At 43.7% G+C, this 25,912-nt stretch overlaps 2 protein-coding genes across 6 annotated transcripts in view; both read right to left on the bottom strand.

The window, feature by feature from the left end:
- CSDE1 (cold shock domain containing E1) overlaps positions 1 to 15,362 on the bottom strand; it is a 51,063-nt gene extending 35,701 nt beyond the window's left edge. For 2 of the 3 annotated variants that reach the window (XM_077839084.1, XM_077839086.1), the window contains exons 1-6: positions 15,208 to 15,362; positions 9,215 to 9,606; positions 3,181 to 3,379; positions 2,003 to 2,112; positions 1,532 to 1,624; positions 799 to 896 (exon numbers count right to left, since the gene is read on the bottom strand). In XM_077839084.1, the coding sequence (XP_077695210.1) occupies positions 799 to 896; positions 1,532 to 1,624; positions 2,003 to 2,112; positions 3,181 to 3,379 (500 nt within the window). In that variant the 5' untranslated portion in view covers positions 9,215 to 9,606; positions 15,208 to 15,362. The remainder of the gene's footprint in view (positions 1 to 798; positions 897 to 1,531; positions 1,625 to 2,002; positions 2,113 to 3,180; positions 3,380 to 9,214; positions 9,607 to 15,207) is intronic. The other variant, XM_077839085.1, reaches the window with a different exon arrangement.
- Positions 15,363 to 17,098: 1,736 nt separating this feature from the next.
- SIKE1 (suppressor of IKBKE 1) lies at positions 17,099 to 22,433 on the bottom strand. 3 transcript variants are annotated; one of them, XM_077839336.1, is made up of 7 exons: positions 22,320 to 22,433; positions 21,538 to 21,704; positions 21,346 to 21,451; positions 20,419 to 20,561; positions 19,896 to 20,009; positions 19,713 to 19,774; positions 17,099 to 19,209 (listed from the first exon to the last, which is right to left on the bottom strand). In XM_077839336.1, the coding sequence occupies exons 2-7, from the start codon at positions 21,694 to 21,696 to the stop codon at positions 19,152 to 19,154; spliced, it is 642 nt and encodes a 213-aa protein (XP_077695462.1). In that variant the 5' UTR covers positions 21,697 to 21,704; positions 22,320 to 22,433; the 3' UTR covers positions 17,099 to 19,151. The 3 variants fall into 3 exon arrangements, with proteins under 3 accessions (XP_077695462.1, XP_077695464.1, XP_077695463.1); XM_077839338.1 differs by lacking the exon at positions 22,320 to 22,433 and adding an exon at positions 22,103 to 22,239; XM_077839337.1 differs by lacking the exon at positions 19,713 to 19,774.
- Between the last annotated feature and the right edge of the window lie 3,479 nt (positions 22,434 to 25,912).

The following is a 25,912-nucleotide window of genomic DNA, read 5'->3' as shown; positions in this document are numbered from 1 at the left end:
GTACTACATTTAGGAAGGATACAAAAAAAATCAAATGCAAAACTACAAAATGGGGAATAACTGGCTATACAGTAGTATTGGTGAGAAGAACCTGGAAATTGGGGGGGGGGGGGGGGGGAAATCAAACAACGTAAATGTGATACAGTTTCAAAAATGGCTAATATTCTGGCATTTATTAACATGAGTGTCATAAGATAGACACGAGGTAATTATCCCACTCTGCTCAGCACTGGTGAGGCCTCATCTGGAGTACTGTGTCCAGTTCTGGGTGTCACATCAGGATACATGTGGACAAATTGGAAAGAGTCCTGAGGACAGCAACAAAAGTGATCAAAGGTTTAGAAAACCTGACCTATGAGGAAAAAGTAAAAAACCAGGCATGTTTAGTTTTGAGAAAAGAAGACCGAGGGAGGACCCGATAACAGTCTTCAAATATACGTTAAGGGCTGATACAAAGAGGACTGTGATCAGTTGCTCTCCATGTACACTGAAGGTCGGACAAGTAGTAATGGGTTTAATCTAGACGGAGGAAAGTTTAGGTGAGATATTATGAAAATCTTACTAACTATAAGAGTAATTAAGCTCCGTAATAGCATTCCAAGATAGGTTGTGGAATCCCCATCATTGGAGGCTTTTAAAAAACAGTTTGGACAAACACCTGTCAGGGATGGTCGAGGTTTACTTGGTCTTGCCTAAGTGCACATGACTTCTCAACGTCCCTTCCAGCCCAGCATTTCTGAACCATCACACCACATTTTTAATTCGGTGTGTAATAAGAAAATAGAAGTATCAACTTACTGTTTATTTGTATCAATTACAAAATTTATTTTATCTCCAGTTTCCAGCTGTACATTTCCATCAACATCCTCAGGGGTGTAAGTCAGGTAAAACACTTCCTGTAAATTAAGGTTCGCTAGCATTACTCTATTTGCAAAACACAGCCTCGCCTTAAACAAGATTAAATGTCAATGTGGCATTAATTTAATAATTATTTTCCATTTCAAGTTACACTATTTCAACATTTGTGAAAAGTTGGAAATTGTGAAAACGTTGCATGCGAGAACGTTTTGGTTCCTTGGTGCTCGTGGTTTTGCTGAGTCCATACCCAGCAACTTGAGGAGTTGAAAGGTTTGTACACAGTATTACCATTACATTTAAGTTGATTTCCAAAGGGTAAAAGCGTTAAGTTCAAGAAAATAAAGATCCTATGAACAGTTAGTTGTTAATATTAACTGACATTAAATCATAATAACTAGTAAGAATCTATAACTAGGTATTTAGTTCTACATTAAATCCTTTAACAAAGGTATTATGGCAGAGTAAGTTGTAAAAAACATATGGAAGTCAACAGAGGTTTCTATATTTGTGGTAATTAGTGGTTGTAGTTCTTAGAGAAAAATTTAGACTGGGTGACAACTGCAGTTTAAACTGTCTACTTCAAAAACAAGTGCCAATTTTTATTTTTTTTTTTCTGTGTACAGATCACACTGGTTGGTCACTCAAAAGTTTAAGTAAAATACATGAGTTTTACCCCATTACGTTCGTAGCATACACTCCCTGTTGGACTCTGACCCGGGGCAGCTGGAGATTTACTCTCTAAATTGTGAGGAACAGCGCACACAACCTACCAGTCAAAAAAAAAAAAAAAAAAAATCCATTGCTAATCATTTCAGGAGCAGCACTGTGCAATACAAACTGAACTTTAATATCCTCTACTACACACTCAGGGATGCACTTTAAATGTAATCCACAAGAGGATGCCATGCTGCAAAGTTTCAAACTCACAGTACTTCTGCTGACTGTAAGAAGTGTTTGGGGTTAAATAAAAGCCCAAACTGAATCTTCATATTTTTGCCAAAGTCAGATAAAAAACAATTTCAATTTAATTGAAAAATTTATGCAACTAAGATTATGCGTGCAAAAATGGGATTTGTCCTTTTGTATTAGAATAAAATGGATATAAATTATTTGCATATAGAAATTAGACATCAGAGCAACTAACTTGTCCATTTATTCGCTCTTCAGGTAAAATTTCTGGTTTTATCTTCACCAATTTAACAGCAATGGGTTTTCCAGTTCGGCGATCAGAAGATACTTCAAATTCAACATCATCTGCAAGAATCAAAACCACAATAATGACACAGGACTCTCAAGCACCATATTCACATTGTCTATTTAAAAAAAAAAAATAAAAAAAATAAGCAGGAACAAAAGGACAAAAAAAAAAGTAATGGAAAGGGAGGGAAAAGGAGAAACACGCGTAAAGTAATGACATTTATTTGCTCTACACTCTGCTGTCTGAACACAAGTGAACCCTTACTGCTTTTGGAGGCCATTTTGCTTGTGGAAGTTTCTCCTGATAATAATCATTAAGTCTATTCTCCCCTTTTGCTAATGATCTACGATTTAAAGTCTTGCCACTTCCAACCTAATTCTAATACCTTCAGATGACTCAATACTAAACGACATCAGGTTCCATGATAGATGTGTCGTGAAATTCTGTTTTTAATCTTTACTGCCAGATCAAGCAGAACTGTGGGGGAATAATGTCTCCCTACTGAAATAAGGTCACCTATCCCTAGTGTAACTCCACTGAAATTAATGGAGTACATCTGGGAATAACGTAGCCTATGGACTCACAAACGGAGAAGTAGGCAGAAGATGTATTGATTTTTGTATATAGTTTCCCTATCCCTAACACTTAAGTTTGTCCCAGCATGACTCCTTCTCAAAGGTAGCCATAAAACAACATCACTGACAGAAGACAAAAGCCTTAAATTACCAAGGATTTTCTCACATTGGTTTTCCTTTCTACTGGAAGATTTCTGATTCATTTGTCAGTTTAGCCACTCAGAAGTAACTGTATATACCTGTAGCGGTGGTTAGATGTATCAGAACTGTGTTATAAGGTATAAGACTGCAATTCTTTAAAAAAACCTCAAATTAGAATGCAGATGTATGGAGTGGAAAATACAGTACGCAGGAATATTCCTGCTTACTGTATTTTCTACTCCATGCATCTGATGAAGTGGGTTATATCCCATGAAAGCTTATGCACAAATAAATTTGTTAGACTAAGTTGCCACAAGGACTCCTCGTTGTTTTTACTGATACAGACTAACATGGCTACCCTTCTGAAACCTATTAGAATGCAGAGAATCTTATTGGTTGACTTATTACCTCCTACTTTAAGCTCCTGCAGGTTGCCATTATACTGTGAACAGTGGAAGAACAGTCTAGCTTGTCGTTCTGAACACTGAATGAATCCATAAGAGGTCAGCAGTTTTTCAATAACCCCAGTTTCACGCAGTGCTGCCGAAGTACCATTGGGGTACCCGTTGTGTCCATTGTTGTGGAGAAGGTTTGGATCAAAGCTCATCTATTTGAAGAAATGAAAGGTAAGCTATAACTATTCCAAAACAAAGTTTCTCTTCCCCACCCTTGAAAAATCTTACACCAGTGCATGATAAGTATAATAAATATGAAGTGAAGAGCCAGTTGAATGTTATGAAAAGACAACTGGCCAACAGGCAAATAAAATTTTGGACAATTCTTCATGATAAATTAAACTACTTTAGAGATATTCTAAGATAGTTTCCTAAATTTGAGTATTACCAATAAATTTAACAAAAACATGTTGTAATGATGACATAAAAATAATGTCCGCTCATCAGGTCAGATTTCATTCTAATTTACCCAGGCATGTTATTTTGCTTTTTTAAAATTAAATACTGTATTAAGAGCATCCTCAATAGAAGAACTCTTATAGTCACTGCTTTACGTTTGACAGTCTTAAACTAGAATTAGGATCAAGATAAAATATGACCTACTTTCACTGATGAAGTAGGTCATCAAGGAAATTAGGCAATATTAAGATTCTTCCCACATGGACCTAAAACATTTATAAGGCTTTTAAATAGCCACATTTTATTTAAGCATGTTTGTATATATTTGGTGACTGTCAAAGTTAAAGTTTTAGTTAACCAGTGAAAAAGTTTTAACCTGATTGTCATAGTAGTTAAATGTTGGTTGGAGCTTGGCAGGACTTTTAAAAAACTTAATTCAATAATAATGGAATTAGAAGGAAAAAAAGTTAAGATTTATTCAACCATCCTTTAACTTTTCTCTATAAAAGACTCTTCTTTAAATACATTTCAGAATTGTGTGTATCTGTAAAGAACTATTTCTTTAGATTTATAAATATGCAACGTGGGAACCCCCCATTGCTCTGCATAAGAATCCCTTATTCTTAACACTTTGATACTTGGAAGTAGAAGTGTGCTATTTATGTTTTAAAATAAGATCAAATTAGTAACCATTATAAAAAGGAGGCCCTAACAAGAAACCATGAACATCGTGCAATTCACAGAGAGCAGTCAAGACAAAGTGCCATCAACATGCAGTTTGAGATACTACATTTAATGTTTTCACTTGTTGCAGTTTCCAATGTATCTGTTTAAGAAACTGACTGCAGGTTTCCCTTTTGTTCTCAGATACCTATATATTCTGATCTGTCACAGCACCAAGCAGAGTAACACTCAAAACTAGTTAACATTAATAGGGTTAAAAGGCTTCAGAATAGCTTGTATAATGGCAATACTTTTTAACTACAGAACAGAGGATTAGGCACTCAGTGCACTCAAGTCTATGGTTAAGCAGTGCATATCAGCGTTTGCCAACCAGAGTGAAGTTAATGATCGAGGCAGGTAGCACAACTCTGGCTGTAAATTTCTTAAGCCACAAAACAGTAGTGGATTTCCTGTTAAGTAGGATGGACAGTAAGCCTAGGGCAATCAAATACCTGCAAGGGTCAGGTTCTGACTCTTTCTCAAAGAGAAACTACATCAATGCTTTGGGTGGTGGCATAAGGGAAGAGTGACATGATTTTCAGTCTGGAAGTTGTTGCTAACCGAGGGGACTGTGCTTGCTGCTTCTCAACAGAACTTCACTTGGAACACGTTACATACGAACTTTTTAAAAGTGAAGAAGTGTCATTTAAGGGTGTCAACACAGCCCACAAGTGCTGTTTTAGTTTTATGATCCATCCCAACCCCTCATTTTATAGTTTAAGATTAAAGGCAGATGGGGTAGCTTACACTAGGAAATAGTCACAGTCAATAATATACATCCCCACAGGATACACTTGGACCAAGTGGCAGTTAAACACACACACCCCCCCCAAACAAAGCGGGCCGGAGGGGAGGAGGCACGGGGAATGACATTTTCATGTGGTAAAAGTTTCTGAAACAGATACAGGAAAAAAAAAAAGTCTAGAATTTCCAACTGGCTCAGAAGGAATTGGATTCTTTAACTTGTTAAAAGGTTTGATATTAGAAAAGTTGAAAAGAGAGATTGTGCAAAGTTGTTAGCCCCTAAGATTCCCCATGCTATTAAAACATAGATGTATAGACTGCTGCCCTGACTTACAGATCTCTGATACAGGGGGGTCCTCTTCTGCTTTTTAGACCCAGATGAGGTAGAAGATGAAGAGAAAGGTAAAAGAAGAGAAGGAGGGGGAGCTGCAGGAGGGGGGAGAGGATCTGATGACACAGTATAATGGTTCTCCATCTCATACAGCTGTGATAACATAGTACAATATTATAACTAGTCAAAATTTAGCACAACTGTAAAGACACGCAAGTCAATGTTAGTCAAGTCCATATCCTATAAGAGGTTAAACTAATTAGAACTTCACACTGAAATAGTAAACCCGCATTTCAGTTGTTTGCACAGGTTTACTGAATTGTTTTCAAGAAAAGCATACATGGCTACATTTCTAGTCCTGCATTTCCATTTTCTTTCCACTCACAGGTTGGCTCAAATTAGCAGGAGCATAGCCAAGTGCTACACAAAAGCTAGAGGCTAAAAGGGGATAAACATTGGAAGGAGAAGTGTATAGAAGTACCTCTAGAGCAGAGGTAGTTACCACAGATGTTGTACATGGACTAATTAAAATCCTCTAAACTACAATTATAATAGCAGTTGCTAAAAATCAACTCAATTCAGAGCCCCTTTCATCTTCAAACTTCTTCCATTGTACAGTATGCTCCCCACTAGAACAAGATAGATGGTATTCTATTGTCCCATTTTAAAGGGAGAGCAGAACAGATTAGTTTAATGGAAGCAGTAGTTACCACTTCAGCGAGATTGAACCTGACACTACCAACAGTTGTCAGGGGACGGGATATGGCTCCCACTGAAACCTGTGGGAAGATTCTCATGGACTTAAATGGGTACAGGGTCAGGGTTTTGCTTTGTATCTATGCCAGTGGAGAGTTCCTCCAAATTAAATTCCATAGAAATCCTGTGTCCAGCAATACATTACTCAAATTGGAATATCTGAAAGCTGAAAGACTAGTTAAGTCTGACAGAACCTATAATTTTAGGACGGCTTGAGTGTTTCATCTTTCCCATTTTTATTAACGTTCTATATCTTTCATTATAAAAGCTTCTCTGTGACCGAGAGGGCAGAACATAGACAAAGACAAATCCTGAGCGGTGCTGAGCACTTGAAAACTCATCTATTCTTACTGGAAATTGCAAGTGGTACACTTCCTGCAGAATGCAGTCCTTCATGTAATTTCCAGAGCAAGCTGAACCCTTCTATTGCCCTGGATTTTAACTGTTCTCCATTTGGTATAGTAGCAAAATTGCTGGCCACTGTACAAGCCTTAGTTTAGGCAGCTGATTTCTCTTCAGCCATATTTAGCATTTTATTAAAAAGCCTTGAAGCATGTCATAGAAAGATCTGTTCTTCCATGGAGCTAGGGTACAAGTGAAAATACTGAAAACTAATCATTTATGGTAAATATTAGATAAAAATGCAAACAGTTTTATGAACAGTTTCTGTACAGTCAAGTTAACTATCCCAGGTTTTGTTGCCATCACATTAAAACTTGTAACTGAACAAAACGAGTTTGGATCAGTAAAGTTATATGTGAGGCAGGACACTTTCCTTCTCCTGTGAAAACAGTAACTCCACCAAACTGCTTCAAAATCATTTTTCCTATTTTCTTGGGACATCCTAAGCGACAGGAAACATTTCATATTCAGGTTTCAGAGTAGCAGCCATGTTAGTCTGTATTCGCAAAAAGAAAAGGAGTAGTTGTGGCACCTTAGAAGCTAACAAATTAAGGTGCCACAAGTATTCCTTTTCTTATTTCATATTCAGTTATATCAGAATAAGAGATTTTTCTGCTACGCTGGAATTTTTAGAGCTTTCTGATAAGCCATAATGATGTGTTAAAAGAATGTGTTAAATGTTAAAAGAATGAATCCATACAAAAGTGAAAAGCTTTCAAGAAACCTGACCACTTTACCTTAGTCTTGTTCAGACTGATGCAATTTCTCAACTCAGTAATAACTTCTATGACTGAATAAAATGTTTCAAATATGAAACCCCAGACACACCAGGAAAACAAATCAAGTATCAAGAAATACATCAACTAAAGCTTAACACAAGAATTAGTTACATTCTCAGTTTAAACATTAGCAAGTAGTACAAGCTTTAGAGAACACCTAAAGAGTTTTAGTTGCTATACCAAAATGTACTAGTACATGATATCATGGAGATAATATCAAACGTACTTTCCACTACAACACTAGATCCAAAGGCAAAATTCTAAAGCTACAAGAAGCTTCAAAACCATAACCGTGGTATATTCAGACAGATGCTCAAAATATCTTTATTCCTTAAATGTTACAATGATCAGAATGCCCTCATCAGCTCTACACTGTAGCAGAGCCTTCTGCCATAAGCCTAAATCAGACCAGAATTTCAGTCTTTGGGATACCCACCTTCAAAGTGGTGCAGCCCCTAGGGCACCTCCCTCTGTAAGGCAGACAGCATCAAGGGAATGCAACACCTTTAAGTACTCCCTATAGATTGGCTTTAACAGCCATCAACACTAAAATTTATTTTAAAAAAGAGGAGCTGGTGTCCTGCAAACTGTCAGTAGTGAGGAAATGGTTGGGGGAAGGGAATGAAATGATTTTCAAACTGAAAATAGTTCAGCAACAGTATGGGTGAAGCAATTTACCTACTCTGGAAGAGCTATAGTGATGGTGGCAGACACCTCACATTGATAAGAGGGCCCCAAGTTTTATTAAATCCATTTGAAAAATGGACTCTGCATGCTTCTGAAGTAGAACTGCCAGTAAATGCCAGATATCTTGGAACTAGAGGTATTCAAGTGTTACAAATATGCAAAAAAATTAAAAGCTACGTTCAAAAAAACCTCAACTAACAAGGTAAAGACACTTTGCTGTCATTTCTCTTGCTCAAAAGGAAGTTTTTGCATTATACCATTTGAGCTAGTTTGGGTTTAATTTTAAGACATTCCAGAATGGTGAAATTTTTTTTTTTTTTTTTTTACACTGATTGGCCATAAGATAAATTCAGTCCAATAGGAGACGCATTGCCCAGGTTGACACGAACATATGCAGTAGGGGAAGAAAACAGCAAGGAAAATTCAACAAGTTCTTTCCAAGCGCTTGATGTATTTCTACATCTATTTCAACTTAATTTTATAATGCTGAATATAACAAAATCAAACACGGTAACTGTGTCAATTTATATGGGCCGCTTATCCAGAGTCCCGTCACCAAAGGTGCTCTTGAGGCAGCTTCCAAACAAGAGGCCAGATTTAAAAAAGGTTGGCGTTGCTGTACTAGTCTACAGAAGCCTGGATTGTTTTTTTGCAATGCAGAAGCCAGATGCTTTTTGCTAGACTGGACCCACGGGTACTCTCCAACTCAGCAGTCCACTACTAAAAGAAGTCATCTTGTACATCTAACCTTACAGTTTACAGATGTGGGGACTATCAACTGCAGCAATATCCGTATTTGAGGAAAAATAGGAATTTTATTAAAAAAGATAACGATTTAAAGCATTAGAGTCAACTGATATTTCAAGAGAAACCTGGAAAAAATTGCAGAAGCTTTGAGAAATGATTGCATGCATTTACAAGGTTGCTTTCATTTAAAACTATTTATGGGGTGTCTTTAGGAATTGTTACTTGTAGTTTGTACGCACTTGGCCAGAAATGGAAAGCAATCTGGTTCTATTAATTCTACCCTCATACATTTGAGACCAACAAACACTAGCCTATGCAATAGTGAAAATTTGTTAAGTTTTATGTTATATGCCAAATAATTGAAGGATTTAGTTCAGAACCTTTTATAACTGTTTAATATAGATAGTACATGCACCAACCTCGCAGTGATATTCAAATATTGCACTTTCAGTAGTATTCGCGGATTCTTCTGTTTCAGCACACGTTTCAAAGTATGAAGACTGCTATTATTAAAAAAAAGACAGCGAGAGGAAAATGATCTATTAAACTACTAAAGAATATAACTGCTGCTGCACTGGGGAGTTTCAGTGCAGCACTGGAGAAAACAAAGACTACTAGCAGCGTTGGGACGTGCTCTTTTGAAGCTGTTGAGTAGGCACAAACTTCTTGTTTCAGATCAAGTGTTGTGTCTTCAGTGTAGGTTTACTCTTCTTTGGTCTTGTCTTGTTGTTACAATGTGGCGTGTTCCTTTCCTGATCTGAACTTGAAGCAGCAGTTTCAGGTGGTAAATTCTGTTCTGTTACACTTCATACTGGAGAAGGAAAAAAAAACACAAACACACACTAAGTATACTTGGGATAAACATATTACAGACCATAAATTCTGACCACCAGGTACTTTGCCACTACCTTAATGCTGCAGGTTTGTCCCATGATGGGCAAGATTATCTGCTTTTACAGGTGCCCTCTAGTTTTCCCATTTTTGGTCTTAAATACCCAAGAGGATCCACCTCCAACCACGGAGAGAACAAACATTTCCAACTCATGACGGCCTCTGCAGATGCAGTAATGCTTCCCAAGAAAGCAACAAATTTTATTACATATCAAAACACTGCAACAGTAACCTTGCTTTGATCAATACCAAGTGAACAAAAGGTGTCATTTATGTGAATTCGACCCTTTTCCCCTAAACTGTTTATATCAGGGATCGGCAACCGGCAGCACATGAGCTGATTTTTAGTGGCACTCTGCTGCCAGCCAGGGTCCCGACTGCCAGCCCCGCTCTGCCCGCTGCCTGCCTGGATGAACGGAACTCCAGGCTGGCAGTGGGCTGAGCAGGGCCGGTGGCCAGGACCATGCCTGGCAGGGTCTGGTGGAGGGAACCCCAGACCGGCAACGGGCTGGGCAGCTCAGCCTGCTGCCGTCCTGGAGTCCTGGCACCTGACAGCCAGGGTCCTGGCCACCGGCCCCGCTCAGCCCACTGCCAGTCTGGGGTTCCGGCTGCTGGCCCCTGGCATGCAAAACCTTAAATTACAGTAAATAAATGAAGACTTGGCACACCACTTCTCAAAGGCTGCCAACCCCTGGTTTATATGATCCATTTGACAGCACTTTATGTTTAGTCAGTTTCACAGTTTAATCAACAAGCCTTCCCTGCTGTTAATATGGGTCTTGCACACAACCAGAAACTTTAAAAAAAACAAACCCAATGTGGTCAGGGAGATATAGGTGCAGGTCTAGTACCTAGAACTACTTTGTCTTTGTATAAACTTAACTGATTTGCAACTGATGGTGTCCCTTGAATCAGTCATTGCTGTAAGTGAACAAACAGTATACTCGGACAATATAGATAAGTTGTACCATCAAGTGTCATTTTATGACATTTCAAAACCTCATTATGCAACACCTAGAGCCAATGAACAGCATAATATTAGACTATTTCTTTCTGTAGTAATCACTGGGCATTACAATCCTTTCCGAACATGTACTGTTTCAATTTCCACAAGCAGAGGGCTTAAAAGGGAAACAGACATCTAATATATCGGGCTACTAGGTGAAAGATAAACGATTTAGGGCATAAGTATATCCTGCACACAAGCCAGTACAAGTGTGTTCCCTGGATGGGAAAACAGTGAAGTTACGTACTGCACAATTGGTTGAAACACTACTCATTGAGAAGTTATCAATGGCTCACTGTCAAACTGGGAGGGCATATCTAGTAGGATCCTATGGGGTCAATCCTGGGTCTAGTATTATTTAATATTTTCCATTAACAATTTGGATAAGGCAATGGAGAGCATGCTTACAAAATTTCCAGACAACACCAAGGTGGGAGGAGTTGGAAGTATTGTGGAACTCAGGATTAGAATTCAAAAGGACCTTGACAAATTGGAGAATAGGACTGAATTCAACAAGATTAAATTCAATAAAGGCAGTGAAGTAATTTGCACTAAGGAAGCAAAAACCAAATGTACAACAAAATGAGGAATAACTGGGTTGGTGGTAGTACTGCTGGAAAGGATTGGCAGAAGGTTAAAGTGGATCCACAAATTAAATGCGAGCCGTCAGTTGATGCAGCTGCAAAAAAGGCTAATATTCTGGGGTGTATTAACACAAAAGTTGTAAGTAAGATGAGAAAATCATCACACTCCGCTCAGCACCAGTGTCCAGTTCTGGGTATCACACGTTAGGAAAGATGTGGAAAAATTAGGAAGAGCCCAGAGGACAGCAACAAAAATGATTAAAGGTTTAGAAAACCTGACCTATGAGGAAAGGTAAAAAAATCAGGCTTGAGAAAAAGACGAATAAGGGGGTACCTGATAATAGTCTGTAAATATGTTAAGGGCTGTTAGAAAGAGGAGTGTCATCAATTGTTCTCCGTGTCCACTGAAGGCAGAACAAGAAATAAAGGGTTTAATCTGCAGCAGGGGAGATTTAGGTTAGATATTAGGAGGTTCTGGACTCCCCATCAGAGGTTTTTAAGAACAGGTTGGACAAACATCTGTCAGGAAAGGTCTCGGTTTACTTGGTCATGCCTCAGTGCAGGGGGCTAGACTTGATGACTTTGAGGTCCCTCCCAGCACTATATTTCTATTATATTCCCCACATCATCTGAAGGCAGAGGACACCAACTCAGCCTATGAGTGCCTTCTTTGCAGCATCATTCCCCCTTTCTCCCAGTAGGACTTGAGAAACCATCATCCACTGTGAAGCACAATACTGACTGAGTCCACACTGATTTAAGATTCCTCCTCCATAATCTGAGAATACCATACCAAGAGGGAAATTTTGGATCATCAGAATCTTTTAAGACAACCCATAACTCTTAACACAACTATGCTACTATGGAGAGACAAGAGGGCCTGAGGTACTGCAGAAGCACAAGGCCTCCATGCAAATAGCTCTGATTCAGTGGATCCCTGAAATAATGGGTAAATCCAGAGCCAGATCCACAAGGATAGACTCACTGTTTTGCGGCTAGTGTTCCCCCCTTTCAGTTATACACAGTCCTAGTATATCTTAGCAACTTTTCCACATAATTAAAAACACACCAGCAGTACAAGTTTGCATCTCTCTGCATGATTCCACCTGGAAAAAAAGACACTTGGTTTTTGATGTTTCTTGAAAAGTTTAAGCTTATGGCCGTACCTTTAACGCTCCATCAGGAACAGGGAATTTGAATTAACATTTTGATGAAACATGGGTGGGTCTTTCTCAGCTCTGCATTTCATCCAGCTTGTCATAAAAAGCTGAGAATGTGCACCAAACTTGGAAGTTATTTATAACTATGTTTCCAAAAAGCATTAGGTTTTTAAGATTTCTCCCCTCACTACACCCACACAACACCTGCAACAAAACAAGCTATTTGAGAGATGCAGAAGAGAGTAAACTGAAAAGCTTTACCAAAATCAAGTGACAGTATCCACTTGACCATAATGTACAGAGACCATGCTGTCTTAAGAAGGGCCAATTGTTACCATATAGCATTATCAGTGCATATGAAGATTATATACTGACTTGACACAGAAGAAAATGAGGAAGGATGGAGAGAACCTACTGAGATGGTTGGGGGAAGGGGGATGCCTTGCAAACAAGTCAGGATCCCCTTATTAAAATACTTTTCATCCAAATTGTCTAGCACGCTATTGGTACTGTTAAATTAATGCTACATTAAACACTTTTTAGCCTTGCAAGAACATGACTTAGTTCTTTCATGAAGCGATTCAAAACATTTCTTATCCTAATTACAAGTCTGCCTAGGGCTAATTTAATTAGATATGGAAAAATTTTAGCATACTTTCGTTTCATAAAACTTTGGTTTGATGTAAGATGAGTTTACCATTCTTACAGTATGGAGAAAGGTTTGGTGAGTCAGACAGAACTTGAGTAAAATCTGAATGTGTGTCTGCCTCAAATTCTTTACTTTTCAACTCAGCTGCTATAAATACTCCTCCCAGCCATAAACACAGAGAGCAGCTGCCCAGCCCTCAAGTCACACTGGTCTCTGCATTTGTATATTTACAGCAGAGAGGATTAACTCAGAGACAAAGCTAAAGCTATACATGTTTTGCAGTTTAAGGTCTCTCAAGTTTTAATTAGTTTAAAAAAGAGGGTTATTAAGTACTCCGCACATGCATGTTTTCAGTTCATCAGAATCAAAAAATTGCAGAGCTTAAGCCACAACCATTTTCTGTTACCCATTCTTTTGAAACTGGGATGTATTCTCATGTAGTTTCAAAACACAACGCAACAGATGGGGTTAAAACACCATTTGTGTTTAACTCAAATGTGATTATAATATATCTCAAGAGAACAATGCTGCCATGTTTAATGGAAATTGGATGTTACATTTTTACCTAGCAAGCCACAGCTCTGAAGACAATACTAATAATTTATAGTAAAGTTACTTTGGAGATCCTTCAAATAGTTCATTGTTTAAGCACCTTCTATCAGCTAAAGGCAACAGAAGTAAGAACTCCAGAAGACTCCACAGGATATCCACAAAACTCAGGCAATGCAGTAGCAATTGTTAGATGCTATTGCTCTGAAGCTGAGATTGTTTAAAAGCATGAGAGAGACTGGGAGGGGAGAGAAATCAAGGCAGATGTTGAAGTGACAAATTTGTTAGTAGGCCATGCAAGTTAACAGATGTATTTAACAACAATTCAAACTGAAACAATGGTAAATATTAAAGCAAACTTAGTTTTATCTTTTAAACTGGTCTAGAGCTAGCTAGTGTATCTTGTGGAATGACGTTATTACTCCAGACAAAGAACAGAATCTGATGCACCAGTCTCATTAGCGGGGCACCCACTGGGGCCTGCAGCAAACCAAGAGGCTCATGCAGACATTTACAGTGCACTGGAACATGGTATCCAGACGCATGTTAGGTTGGAGGGAGCGGCAGCCTCCCCATCCAGGCCTCCATGCGTCTCCAATACGTTACTTTGCAGCAAAATGGTGGCCGCTGGGAAAGACTGAGGAGAAAAAACCCCACGGACGTCCTGGCTTGGGGTGGTGCCGAACTCCTCAGCCCCGAACGCGCTGCGCAGAGAAGCAGCGCTGCCCTGCCGGGGGCTGCTAGCCGAGGCTCAGCGGAAAGGGGTGAGGGGTGGAGGCCCAAGCATGACAAAGCATCGGCCCGAGAGGGCGCTCCTCCCCGCAGCCCCGCGAAGGCAGGCCGTACCCCACGGCTCCGCCGGCCATGACGGCTCCCCGACGAGCCAGCAGGCGCAGGGCCTGCGACCCTCGCCGCATACAAAGGGGGGGAAAGGAAAATGGCGGCTGCTCCCCCACACACAAAGGAAGAGAGGCCTGGCTCCCTCCCGGGCGGGGCTAACTGCGCGCTGCATGCCGGGACCCGTAGTTCTCCCCCGCTCCCTCCCCAAGAGCCCCTCGGCAGGCCCCTCACAGGGCACCTCGCAACCCGTCGTCCTCCCCGCGCCCAGGCCCCACCAAGGCAGCACCGCCCAGGCCTTCAGCCCCCAGCAGCGCTCGCGGGCTGCCCTGCTCGGCGGCTGCCGGGAGCCGTGGTGCTGAAACGGCCCAGGCCCCCGGCCCCGCGCAGCTCGAACTACACCCCCAGCAGTCCCCGCGGCAGGCCGCCGCCCGCGGCACGCTGGGACTCGAGCTGCTCTTGCTGCTCAGGCCCCATCTTCGGCCCACAACCAGCGGGACCCCCCAGCGGCTCCCGCGCAGGCCGCGGCTTACCGCGCCGGGCCCCCTCGGCCTGCCCGCGCCTCCCCACAGGAAGCGCGGGGGAGGGGCTCTGCCCGCTCGGGACCGTTGGGCGGAGGGGGCGACGGAGACGCGAGCTCCCAGGCCACGCCAGCCCCTTCCGCCGCCCTCAGAGCTCACGGGGCCCGACTAGGCGGGTGTGGGCGCCCCAGGGCCGCTCCTCGGGCCGCACTTACCCCAACAGCTCAGCGCCCCCGCTCCAGCGCCGCCATGAGCAGCACGGCACAGCACGTAGGAATAAATCCCGGCCTCTCGCGAGAGACCCGTGGGGAGGGGCCGGCAACTAGGGAAGAATGCGCGTGCGCGCGGGGAACTCGATGAGGGGAACGCGCAAGCGCATAAAAGGACCCCCTCCCCCGGGAAAGTGCGCATGCGCCCCCCGGGCAGGGGGCGCTAGTGCGAGAAACGGAGCCAACGGGCGAGGGCCCCACATGCCCAGGCCGCTGCCCGGGGGCGCTCACCGGGGGCGCGGCCGAGGGACCCCAGGGCCAGGCTGCAGGGCGAGGAGCGGCGACCCGGGTTCCCGCGAGCGGGGCGTGTCTCGGCTGAGTGCCCGGCGCGCTGCCGGCACGGCCCCTCGCCCGCATCCCGCACCGAGCGCCCGCTGCGCCGGGGCCGCTCAGCGACAACCCCCGGCCCAACGCCGCGGCTCGCTGCCCGCGTGCGCAGACGGCGCTGGTGCGTTTTACAGCCGCTCAAGACTCGCCCCAGCAGGCCTAAACGGCAGTGCTTAAAAGCGTTAGCTCGTCTGGGTTCGGGCTTCCAATGACGTTAATCAGTCTAGCCCCCAGTAAGAAATCCCTGTGAAGTTTTGCTGCTCTAGAAGAGGCAGCTGCAGTTGTGTAACGTCAGTATTTGAAAGCATTCAGTTCTAAGCGTTTGAAAATTATTTACAATAACTTACAAAGCTACAGCGTGCTCTACTATCCAGAATGAAAGTACTATTTCAAAATAGCTTTTCAGTGTCAGTCATGAGACCCGAAAGCGCAGATCGTGCCCCACGCAATAGATCTATTCCTGGAAATGTCCATACTGTGTTACAGACAGCTGTTCCACTTTTTTGGATTGTTAACAAGGACATGAGACGCAGTAGTACAAGTAAAATGCAGGATTCCTTTGCTCACAGAAAAGCCTGAAATAACTAAGTGAGCTGTCCCTCAGGAAAGCTTATGCTCAAATGAATTTGTTCGTCTCTAAGGTGCCACAAGTACTCCTTTTCTTTAAAGAAACCAAAGATACTTTTGCTGCATGGATTTGTCCTGTTACTCTTAAGGGTCAGAAATGTTCAGACCTGAAAGTGAAAAAAACCTAAATAAAATTATTAGGAATAGAAATAAGGATTTATGATAGCTGTTCTCTACAAGTTTTTCTATTGGGCCCTACTTTGTCTAAAGAGACATTTCACAGTTTTGAAAGAAGGGGTTGTATCCTTTCTCTCCATGGATTAAAGTGCTAAGTAGAAAGCAACAGGAAGAACAAAGTGGTCTTTCAGATGTGGCTAGCCCCTGTTTAAACTTGTGTTGATAGGAAGGGGGAGTAGGGCTTTTCTATTGTTGGCCACCAGTTACACAACTTCCAGAGTCAATGGCGATAACAGCACTTCACTCTTACGACAGAGCTACAGTAGGAGAGTATATGCTTTCACACAATATAAACATATGTAATTTTACCAATTCACAGCCCTGGTATTACAGTAAAACCCATCATGTGCTAGAGGGTATGTGGACATATAAGAATACAATCCTGAACCCCAGAGAAGCTTGCAATGTAAAAAGCATTCAGAGCATGTTCCTCAGTCAAATCTGACAGATGGCTGGAATTCCTCAGGAGACACTGCTGCAGAGATACGTCACCCTCTCATAGAAATCAAAGCCCACATTAGTGGAACTAACTCTTTCTCTCTTTCTGGAGGCTGACTTTTCTTATGCAAACTGGATATCTGTGCACAGAGCACTCATTTTTGTTTTGCCTCTATTATAACTTCTAAATAATTAGTCAAAGTAATTACATTGCATGGGGTTACAAGTGTTGGTAGATATCCATCTATATGAAGTATTACCATGTGACTGTGCTTTAAGAGATTTATTTCAAGAAAAATAAGAAGCCAATATACATACATGATAAATCTGAGATGTAAAGAAAACTATTTCAAGTTGGCTGACTGATTAGAGCAGGCAAATGAGAGAAAGAATTATCCTAGCACACCCCAGTAACACTAATTTATTTATAGTATCTTCTCCCTTAGAATATTTACAGTGTAAATCAGAATCAAACAGACTGAGCATGTATCTGCTCATTATAGGAACTCATTTGACACTGAAAGTGGCACTGGTGGCATACTTAAAGGCATAAAGCTACAACTGGTGCTAAGGAACAACTGAACCAGTTTCTACTAATTAGTCTATGTTTGTACAGCACAGCAGAGCAGCAATTTTCCTGTCAATTCCAAGTTCTGTACTCAGGATCCCAGGTCCTGGTGGTTGCAGTACGGTCATCCAGGAGGTGGAGTCTGAGAAAGGTGCCAACTTATTTCTCAGCACTTCCACTGAGGAAGATAAATTGTGAGAAGGGAAAGAACAGGGAGGTATTTTGCTCTTGGACCAAAGTTCAGATGCTGTGATGAAAGGTTGGATTTTCAACAGTTAGGCACCTAACTCAGTGACTTCAATGGGAGTTGAGCACCCTTATGCTCTTCTGGAAATCCCTCCAATAGCAATAAGTCAAAGATAACAATACATTTAAGGTCACACATTCTACAGTGAACATTTACGTTTAGAAAAGTGGAATAGCAGAAGTACTCATTAAAACAGCACCCTCTTGACCCCTCTTCCTAGTAAGGATTTCAGTGGTGACTGTCTGAGAAGGCAACTGCTGCTCAGCTTCCAATTTCTTAAACTCCACATCTTAATCAAGCTGCTGTACAACCCAGTGTAGTGTCATGCGGGTGGAATGCATTTACGCCAATCTCACAGCACACATTACCATAAGAGCAAGATCCATAATAAATAATTATTCTGTTTGCAGCTCTACACTGAAGCGCTATGGTAAAAATGACCTTGAATACAGAAAAATTCTGTCTGGTCTCAAAGCACTCACTGAGTTATTCAGAAAAATAGCATTCTAGGTTATTTCATTTATTCTTCAACTGAGATGGAAGAAAGGAGAAGAGAGAATTTTTCTCCCATTATTTTCCTTTCCAGAAGTCCCTTGTCTCTACCCAACTCACACTTGCCAAAGATGTCCTGGGGTGAGGGAAGGAATTCTCTCCCAATCAAAAACATAAGGCCTACATCCACCTGTGTCCAACAAAAACCTCACTCTCAGAAGAGGATGAAGTAAAAACTACACTCTTGCTGGAACTGAGAAGTTTAGTATTAATTCATGAAAATAAATCTTTTGAATACTTGCGAACAGGGATAGACAGCCTGCATTTAAAAATTTATCGTTTCTGGATTAAGAGTGATGCTTTTAAACATTACCTAGTTTTTTGGGCTTTGGGTGTGTTCACTCCTTCCAACACAAGAGCTAGAAAACACGCAAAATTACAACTCTGCCATTCTCTGGGTCTGTTTACAATAAAAAGCAGAGAGTCTGTAGTTAAGTGACATTGTTAACCCAGCCAAATGCTGTGTGGAGAGTTATTTAAAGCAAAATTACAAGAGTGATGTTTAATATTTACAAGAAAACTTCTCCAATAAACGTTTTCACTCATATATATAAGAAAAAAAATCACAACTTGTAAAATGCTCTATAACCACTGATGAAGTGAGAATGCTAAAGCAGATTTGAATTGCAGGCCACAGAGTTAGATGTCTCCCATTGGGGCTGATCCAGAAACACTCTTCATGAGAGGAAACAAACAATTGCAAGGAGTATAGCTGCATAAATACCACATTGTTAAGCTGCTGTATACTGTTAAGACTGAGCAGCAATACAAACCCTTGCCATTAGAGGGTGACATGAGACAGGGATATCAGGAAACACATGAAGTAATAAAACAGAACTAAGATAAAATGTTTTCCTATACGGTGGTTGGTTTCCATAGAGTTTTGAAAGTCAAGAGTTTGGAGAGAGAGTTATTGTGTGACTTGAGATGCAATGTCAGGCAGCTCCTCTCGCCTCACCTCGATAGTTTCTTTGCTGATGGATAACAGCTCCCGCAGCTCTTTATTTTCAAGCTGCAAAAATCGATATATTGGCTAAAACAGAAATGAACTAATTCATAATTAAAATGTCAGTACTAAAGAGCTCTAACATACTGAAATTGTACAGTGGAGAACAACTCTGCACTGGCAAAGAGGGGAACTAAATAACCTAAGATGTCTTTTCTATCTCTTAATTCTACACATACAGACACCCCCCCCACACACACCACAGAAGAACCTTGGGTGAATGGAGAGGCATAGGGGCTGTGCTCTTTATTTCACTTTTAAATGTTTTAATTTGGTGCCCAATACACAAAAATAGTGAGCACAGATGGGATATCCCTCTGTCTCTTACTTTCTGCTCTCCATAAATAGAAAAAGCATTTTAGAACAGGATTAGCGCATCCTATACAAAACAGCAGCCTTTATGAAGTAAAATCCTTGTTGCTGACTGCTACAGAAATATTAAATATAGAAAGACGTGTCTTTCTAAAGTCGTTTGCTATTTGGTGAGTTTTTTTATAACATTTACTTACTGTATGCAAAATTTAAAGAGATCGTTAGGATTTCCCTTTAAAAAGCCAGCCTGGGTCATATCCTGTATGAAGCAGAAAGGATTTCTCTGAATCAGTCAATATCCCAAAACCTCACCCTTAGTGAGTATGAGTAGGCAACAGGTCCATCCCACAACCAACTTCACTGCCACACCAAGATCTTACCTCCAACTGGGCTAGTTTTTCCTGAATTTTACAGAATTGATCATCATCCATCTGAACAGCTTTTCTCATCACTTCCCCCATCTCACAGATTCTGTCCACGTGACTCTCAATTTCCTGCAAATACATTGAAGCAGGACAATACTATGCTCAGTTGACAGTGGCACCATTTTACATCTTCTAAATACTTTTCCAATAGCGACAAGTAGGACTACGTCCCTTCTTGAATGAAGTTTATGTATTTTATTAGTTCCTTTTTAAAATGTAGATTTTATTAAGCTGAAGTTGGCTTGGAACTCTGGGTTACTGTTGCAGTGTTTATAGGAAGGAATGGAAGGTGCAGGAGGTCCCATGGCTTATGGAATCAGGAAGGATATTTCAGAGCAGAGTTGTTTGTGGGAAAGGATACAAAGTAAGCATAAAGGTAAATGATAGTGGCAGAGCACAGGGTTTTTAAAGTACAGACTTTATTCCCAACACTTGGCAGAAATAGATAAAATAATGATTACCGCTCTCCCCAACTTACCACAGAATGAGCAACATGCACTTTTAGGACGGGCTCAGCATCCACATCTTTTCTTCCCATTATTAAATGTAACATCTGCTTCCTGTACTTGCTCATGATAAGTTCCAAAGCATCTTGATGTTCCTCCAAGGAGATCCACAACTCTACAACATACAATACAATCATCATGAAACAACAATTTTGAAGGGCACCTTCCGCACTACAGTTATATGAGGTTACCTTCCATTATACACACAGACTTAATAAAGACAAGTTCCTAGCAGGTGGATAAAATCTCCCACACTTCCTGTTCAATTAAGTTACTTTAAAAAGAACATACTGTAAAGTTTTCAAGCAACCCAATTTCCCTCCACCTTGAATTGCACATTTAATTACAATCTAGAGAGAAATAAACCAATACATTACACTATGATGGAAAAGTTACTAGCCTCAGAACCCTGAAGTTTTATTTATACAGCAAACATTTTATTCAATATAATAGGCTCTAGAGAAGAAATAGCCTTTTCATAGGAGATGGATGCCTTTATTTTCATTGTTCCTCAAGTCATTACAGGTACTTCCAAAATGCACGTTTCTAAGCTCCCACCTTTAACACACTTTCTTCATAATAAAACCCCATCAGGAAACTCCACTGAAAGGATTCTTTCTTCTGAGACTTTAATGACAGGGTTAAGAAAGTTCCAAATCATAATGACTTTCCCTCAGTTATACCACTTAAGAATTATAAGAAGCCACTAGGTAAAATGTAAAGTCATAATTGTTGGCAATGCCTTACCTTTGCACATACAGTTAAGCACAAGATGCTAGGTATTTTAGCACATCTGCATTCCCTTTCAAGTTATGCTGTTTATAGGTATATAATTTACTATTCTAAAGGTTCTAGGCATTCAAGTGTGAAGAGCAATCATGTAGAGCTAGACTACTAACCTCTGTTTTCCTGTTGCAAGTCTCTGATCTGTGTGTTTTCTTGTGATAGCAAGATGTGAGGTTTGTATTTAGATGTGTCCTTCAGATCAGCTGCATCTTCTTGGTACTTGAAAAACAAAGGGACGCTTTTACCAAGGATAACAACATTTGTATAACTCTTTTGCATAGAAGAATGGTGTCTCCTGCACTAACCTTTTCTGACAGTGACGTTCCAATCTCCTTCATGGCTGCCACCCGTTTATGGAGGACAGTAGACTGATCAATGAGAGACTCTGCTGCATTATCATGGTCTTTCAGCCTTTCAAGCAAAGTCTTGGCATCTGCTAAGATCTTCTCTATCGTGCAGGTCATAGTGAGCACTGAGAACAAACAGCGGCAGTAGGTACATATCAGGCACCTGCTTCCCGTGCAGGAAATGCGCCCTCCTGCCTCAGGCGAATGAACAGGAGATTGGCCTGGGACATGTCTGGGGAGGCCGGAATGCCGAGGACACGACGCTGGGGGCGTCTGCCCCCGGCCCGCTGGCTTCCCCTCGCCCCTGCAGCGCACGAGGGAACTGCCCGACCGCGGCTCCCCCGGCGGTTGCCAGCTTTCGCGGATGAATTCCTAGCGGAATCACCACATGACATTACCTTTAATTAAAGATTAATCTTTTAATTCCTGAGACTCCAGGACAATGCGAGAGGGTTAGGAACCTACCCACGCCCCCCCCAGCGCAACCCCCCCAGCGCAACCCCCCCCCGCAGCGCGGCTGCACCTCCCCCAGGCCGAGCGGGACGAGATCCAGTCGCGGCCGGAGGGCGCTGAGGCGGCGCAGGGGCTGCGGCCGGGCCCTCGCAGTCGCTTCCCCGCTGCGCGGGACCGCGGAAGGGCTCGGGTGGCTGGCCGAGGCCGCGGTGATGGGCGCCGCTTAGGCCCCTCCCATAGCCGTAGGGCGGCCTGGCCATGGGGGCGGGGCACCCTTGGACACTCACCTCCTCAGCCGTCGCTTCCGCGTCCCCACCCGGTCCTGGGGGACAGCGCATGCGCGGTATCTCCCCGGGACGGGTCTTGGCACCCCAGCGCGACGGGCACCTGCGCATGCGTAGTTTCCTCCCTGGCTTGAGCGCAAGAGCGCATGGGCAGATCTCTCCCCAGTCTTCACTCAGGGTCACGCCGGAGGCCTTGGTGCAGTGGAGAGACCGTGCCTGGCCTGCAACCTGTTCGCCAGGGACCCCTGCGACGGGGCAGGTCCAAACCCGGCGGGCAGACTGTGGGGCTGGCGATGAGGGAATGGTTGGGGATGAAACGGGAGACCCATTCCTCTCCCCAGACTCCCTGGGATTATACCGGAGACCCATTCCTCTCCCCAGACTCCCTGGGATTATACCGGAGACCCATTCCTCTCCCCAAACTCCCTAGGGATTATACCGGAGACCCATTCCTCTCCCCAAACTCCCTGGGGATGATACCGGAGACCCGTTCCTCTCCCCAGACTCCCTGGGGATGACACCGGAGACCCGTTCCTCTCCCCAGACTCCCTGGGGATTATACCGGAGATTCATTCCTCTCCCCAGCGTGCCTGGGGATTATACCGGAGACCCGTTCCTCTCCCCAGCGCACCTGGGGATGATACTGGAGACCCGTTCCTCTCCCCAGCGCACCTGGGGATGATACTGGAGACCCGTTCCTCTCCCCAGCGCACCTGGGGATGATACTGGAGACCCGTTCCTCTCCCCAGCGCACCTGGGGATTATACCGGAGACCCATTCCTCTCCCCAGACTCCCTGGGGATGATACCGGAGATTCATTCCTCTCCCCAGACTCCGTGGGGATTATACCGGAGATTCATTCCTCTCCCCAGACTCCCTGGGGATTATACCGGAGATCCGTTCCTCTCCCTAGCGCGCCTGGGGATTATACTGGAGACCCGTTCCTTCCCCCCCAGCGTGCCTGGGGATTATACTGGAGACCCGTTCCTTCCCCCCCAGCGTGCCTGGGGATTATACTGGAGACCCGTTCCTTCACCCCCAGCGTGCCTGGGGATTATACTGGAGACCCATTCCTCTCTCCAGACTCCCTGGGGATGAAATTGGAGATCCATTCCTCTCCACAGCATGCCTGGAGATTATACTGGAGATCCATTCCTCTCCCCAGACTCCCTGGGGATTATACTGGAGACCCGTTCCTCTCCCCAGAGTGCCTACGGGTGAAACTGGAGACCCGTTCCTCTCCCCAGACACCCTGGGGATTATACTGAAAACCCGTTCCTCTCCCCAGACTCCCTGGGGATTATACTGGAGACCCATTCCTCTTCCCAGACTCCCTGGGGATTATACTGGAGACCCATTCCTCTTCCCAGACTCCCTGGGGATTATACTGGAGACCCATTCCTCTCCCCAGACTCCCTGGGGATTATACTGGAGACCCGTTCCTCTCCCCAGACTCCCTGGGGATGAAACTGGAGATCAATTCCTCTCCCCAGCGTGCCTGGGGATTATATTGGAGACCCGTTCCTCTCCCCAGACTCCCTGGGGATTATACTGGAGACCTGTTCCTCTCCCCAAACTCCCTGGGGATTATACTGGAGACCCGTTCCTCTCCCCAGACTCCCTGGGGATTATACTGGAGACCCGTTCCTCTCCCCAGACTCCCTGGGGATGAAACTGGAGACCCGTTCCTCTCCCCAGACTCCCTGGGGATGAAACTAGAGATCCATTCCTCTCCCCAGCGTTCCTGGGGATTCTACTGGAGACCCATTCCTCTCCCCAGCGTGCCTGGGGATTCTACTGGAGACCCATTCCTCTCCCCAGACTCCCTGGGGATTATACCGGAGATTCATTCCTCTCCCCAAACTCCCTGGGGATTATACCGGAGATCCATTCCTCTCCCCAGCGCGCCTGGGGATTATACCGGAGATTCATTCCTCTCCCCAAACTCCCTGGGGATTATACCGGAGATCCGTTCCTCTCCCCAGCGCGCCTGGGGATTATACCGGAGATCCGTTCCTCTCCCCAGCGTGCCTGGGGATTATACCGGAGATCCGTTCCTCTCCCCAGCACGCCTGGGGATTATACCGGAGATCCGTTCCTCTCCCCAGCACGCCTGGGGATTATACCGGAGATCCGTTCCTCTCCCCAGCACGCCTGGGGATTATACCGGAGATCCGTTCCTCTCCCCAGCACGCCTGGGGATTATACCGGAGATCCGTTCCTCTCCCCAGCGCGCCTGGGGATTATACTGGAGACCCGTTCCTCTCCCCAGACTCCCTGGAGATTCTACCGGAGATCCATTCCTCTCCCCAGACTCCCTGGAGATTCTACCGGAGATCCGTTCCTCTCCCCAGCATGCCTGGGGATTATACTGGAGATCCGTTCCTCTCCCCAGAGTGCGTCTGCCCTAACGCCCTGACGTGGCAGATGAGACCATAATGGGCTATATGATCCCAAACATGCACTAGTGGCTTAAAGTGGTTATTGTGCAGTGGCAGGCTTGAGTTGGCATGTACTTTCTCCAGTAACTCGAACCTCTTGTCTGATATGAGGAGGAGCAATATTGCTCAGAACTGGAACCCACGGGAGTGGGGTCGGACGCAGGGTGCTGGAGATGATGTGCATGGCAGCATGTAACTGCGTATCCACCAGTTTGGTGTGTGACGATCAGCTCCGCACTGGTGCGCAGGACTCCGCCACCAAATACGAGGTGGCAAGCGCTGATGTTCGCAAAGGTAGAGCACGAGCACCCCATGACGAACCTGCCAGTTTGCTAAGAAGATTGTTGTGCATCTTAACTTTAGTTACTGTGTTCTTCAGGTGGGCATGGTAACTCAGTGTGCGGTCTAAGGTCACACCTAGCTAGACCGGTTCTACTTCATGCTTCACCTTCTGACCAGGTACTGAGCCTGGGCAGCTGGGAGTCGGCAGCTGCTGCTGCAGCAACCCATCGCAGGTGGCTCATTGTTACAGGCCAAAGTGAGCAACATGAACGAATTGTCATAGAACTGCTGAGCATGCTAGTGATCGCCAAGGCCAGGTGTCTGGCAGGACGCATCCAGGAGGCAGCCCTGCAATCTCCTTCTTTGCGGGGGTCGCTAGCCGGGTCAGCATGCAGACAGACTAAATGTTTTCCTGTGGTTTTGTTTTATTTTCTTCATTCAGCTTCCTTGCATGTAGCATTTCCCAGGTGTGATAAGGCTGTTAACCAGGTGCTGTGCCTTGATAGCCCATGAGATTTTGATAGTCCTTCTGGATGGGTGAGGGACCATTCCTGTGCCTGGGTTCACAAGTTCAGAAGAAACATTTTCAAAGTTATAAAGCCAAATGTATGTATTTTCTTAAAGCATGGAATACTGACATTACCAGTGAGATTAATGCATGCAGCAGCTTACAAGCATTTCACAGAGTCTAAACACTAGATACATTCTTATCAGACTAACAGCTGTTTTGAGGAAAACTAACATACAGATGATCGGGTCTGGACTCCAGCTATGAGTTTGTCAGTTCTTAACGAATGCCTGTAGCCTGGGCAAGAGCTGGCATCTGGCCTGCCAGCATCACAATGTCATCATGCCTTTGTGTGATGCCATTCC

This window comes from Eretmochelys imbricata, chromosome 21, assembly GCF_965152235.1.
Source record: "Eretmochelys imbricata isolate rEreImb1 chromosome 21, rEreImb1.hap1, whole genome shotgun sequence".
NCBI lineage: Eukaryota > Metazoa > Chordata > Testudines > Cheloniidae > Eretmochelys > Eretmochelys imbricata.
This window is presented reverse-complemented; position numbering and strand designations above follow the sequence as displayed.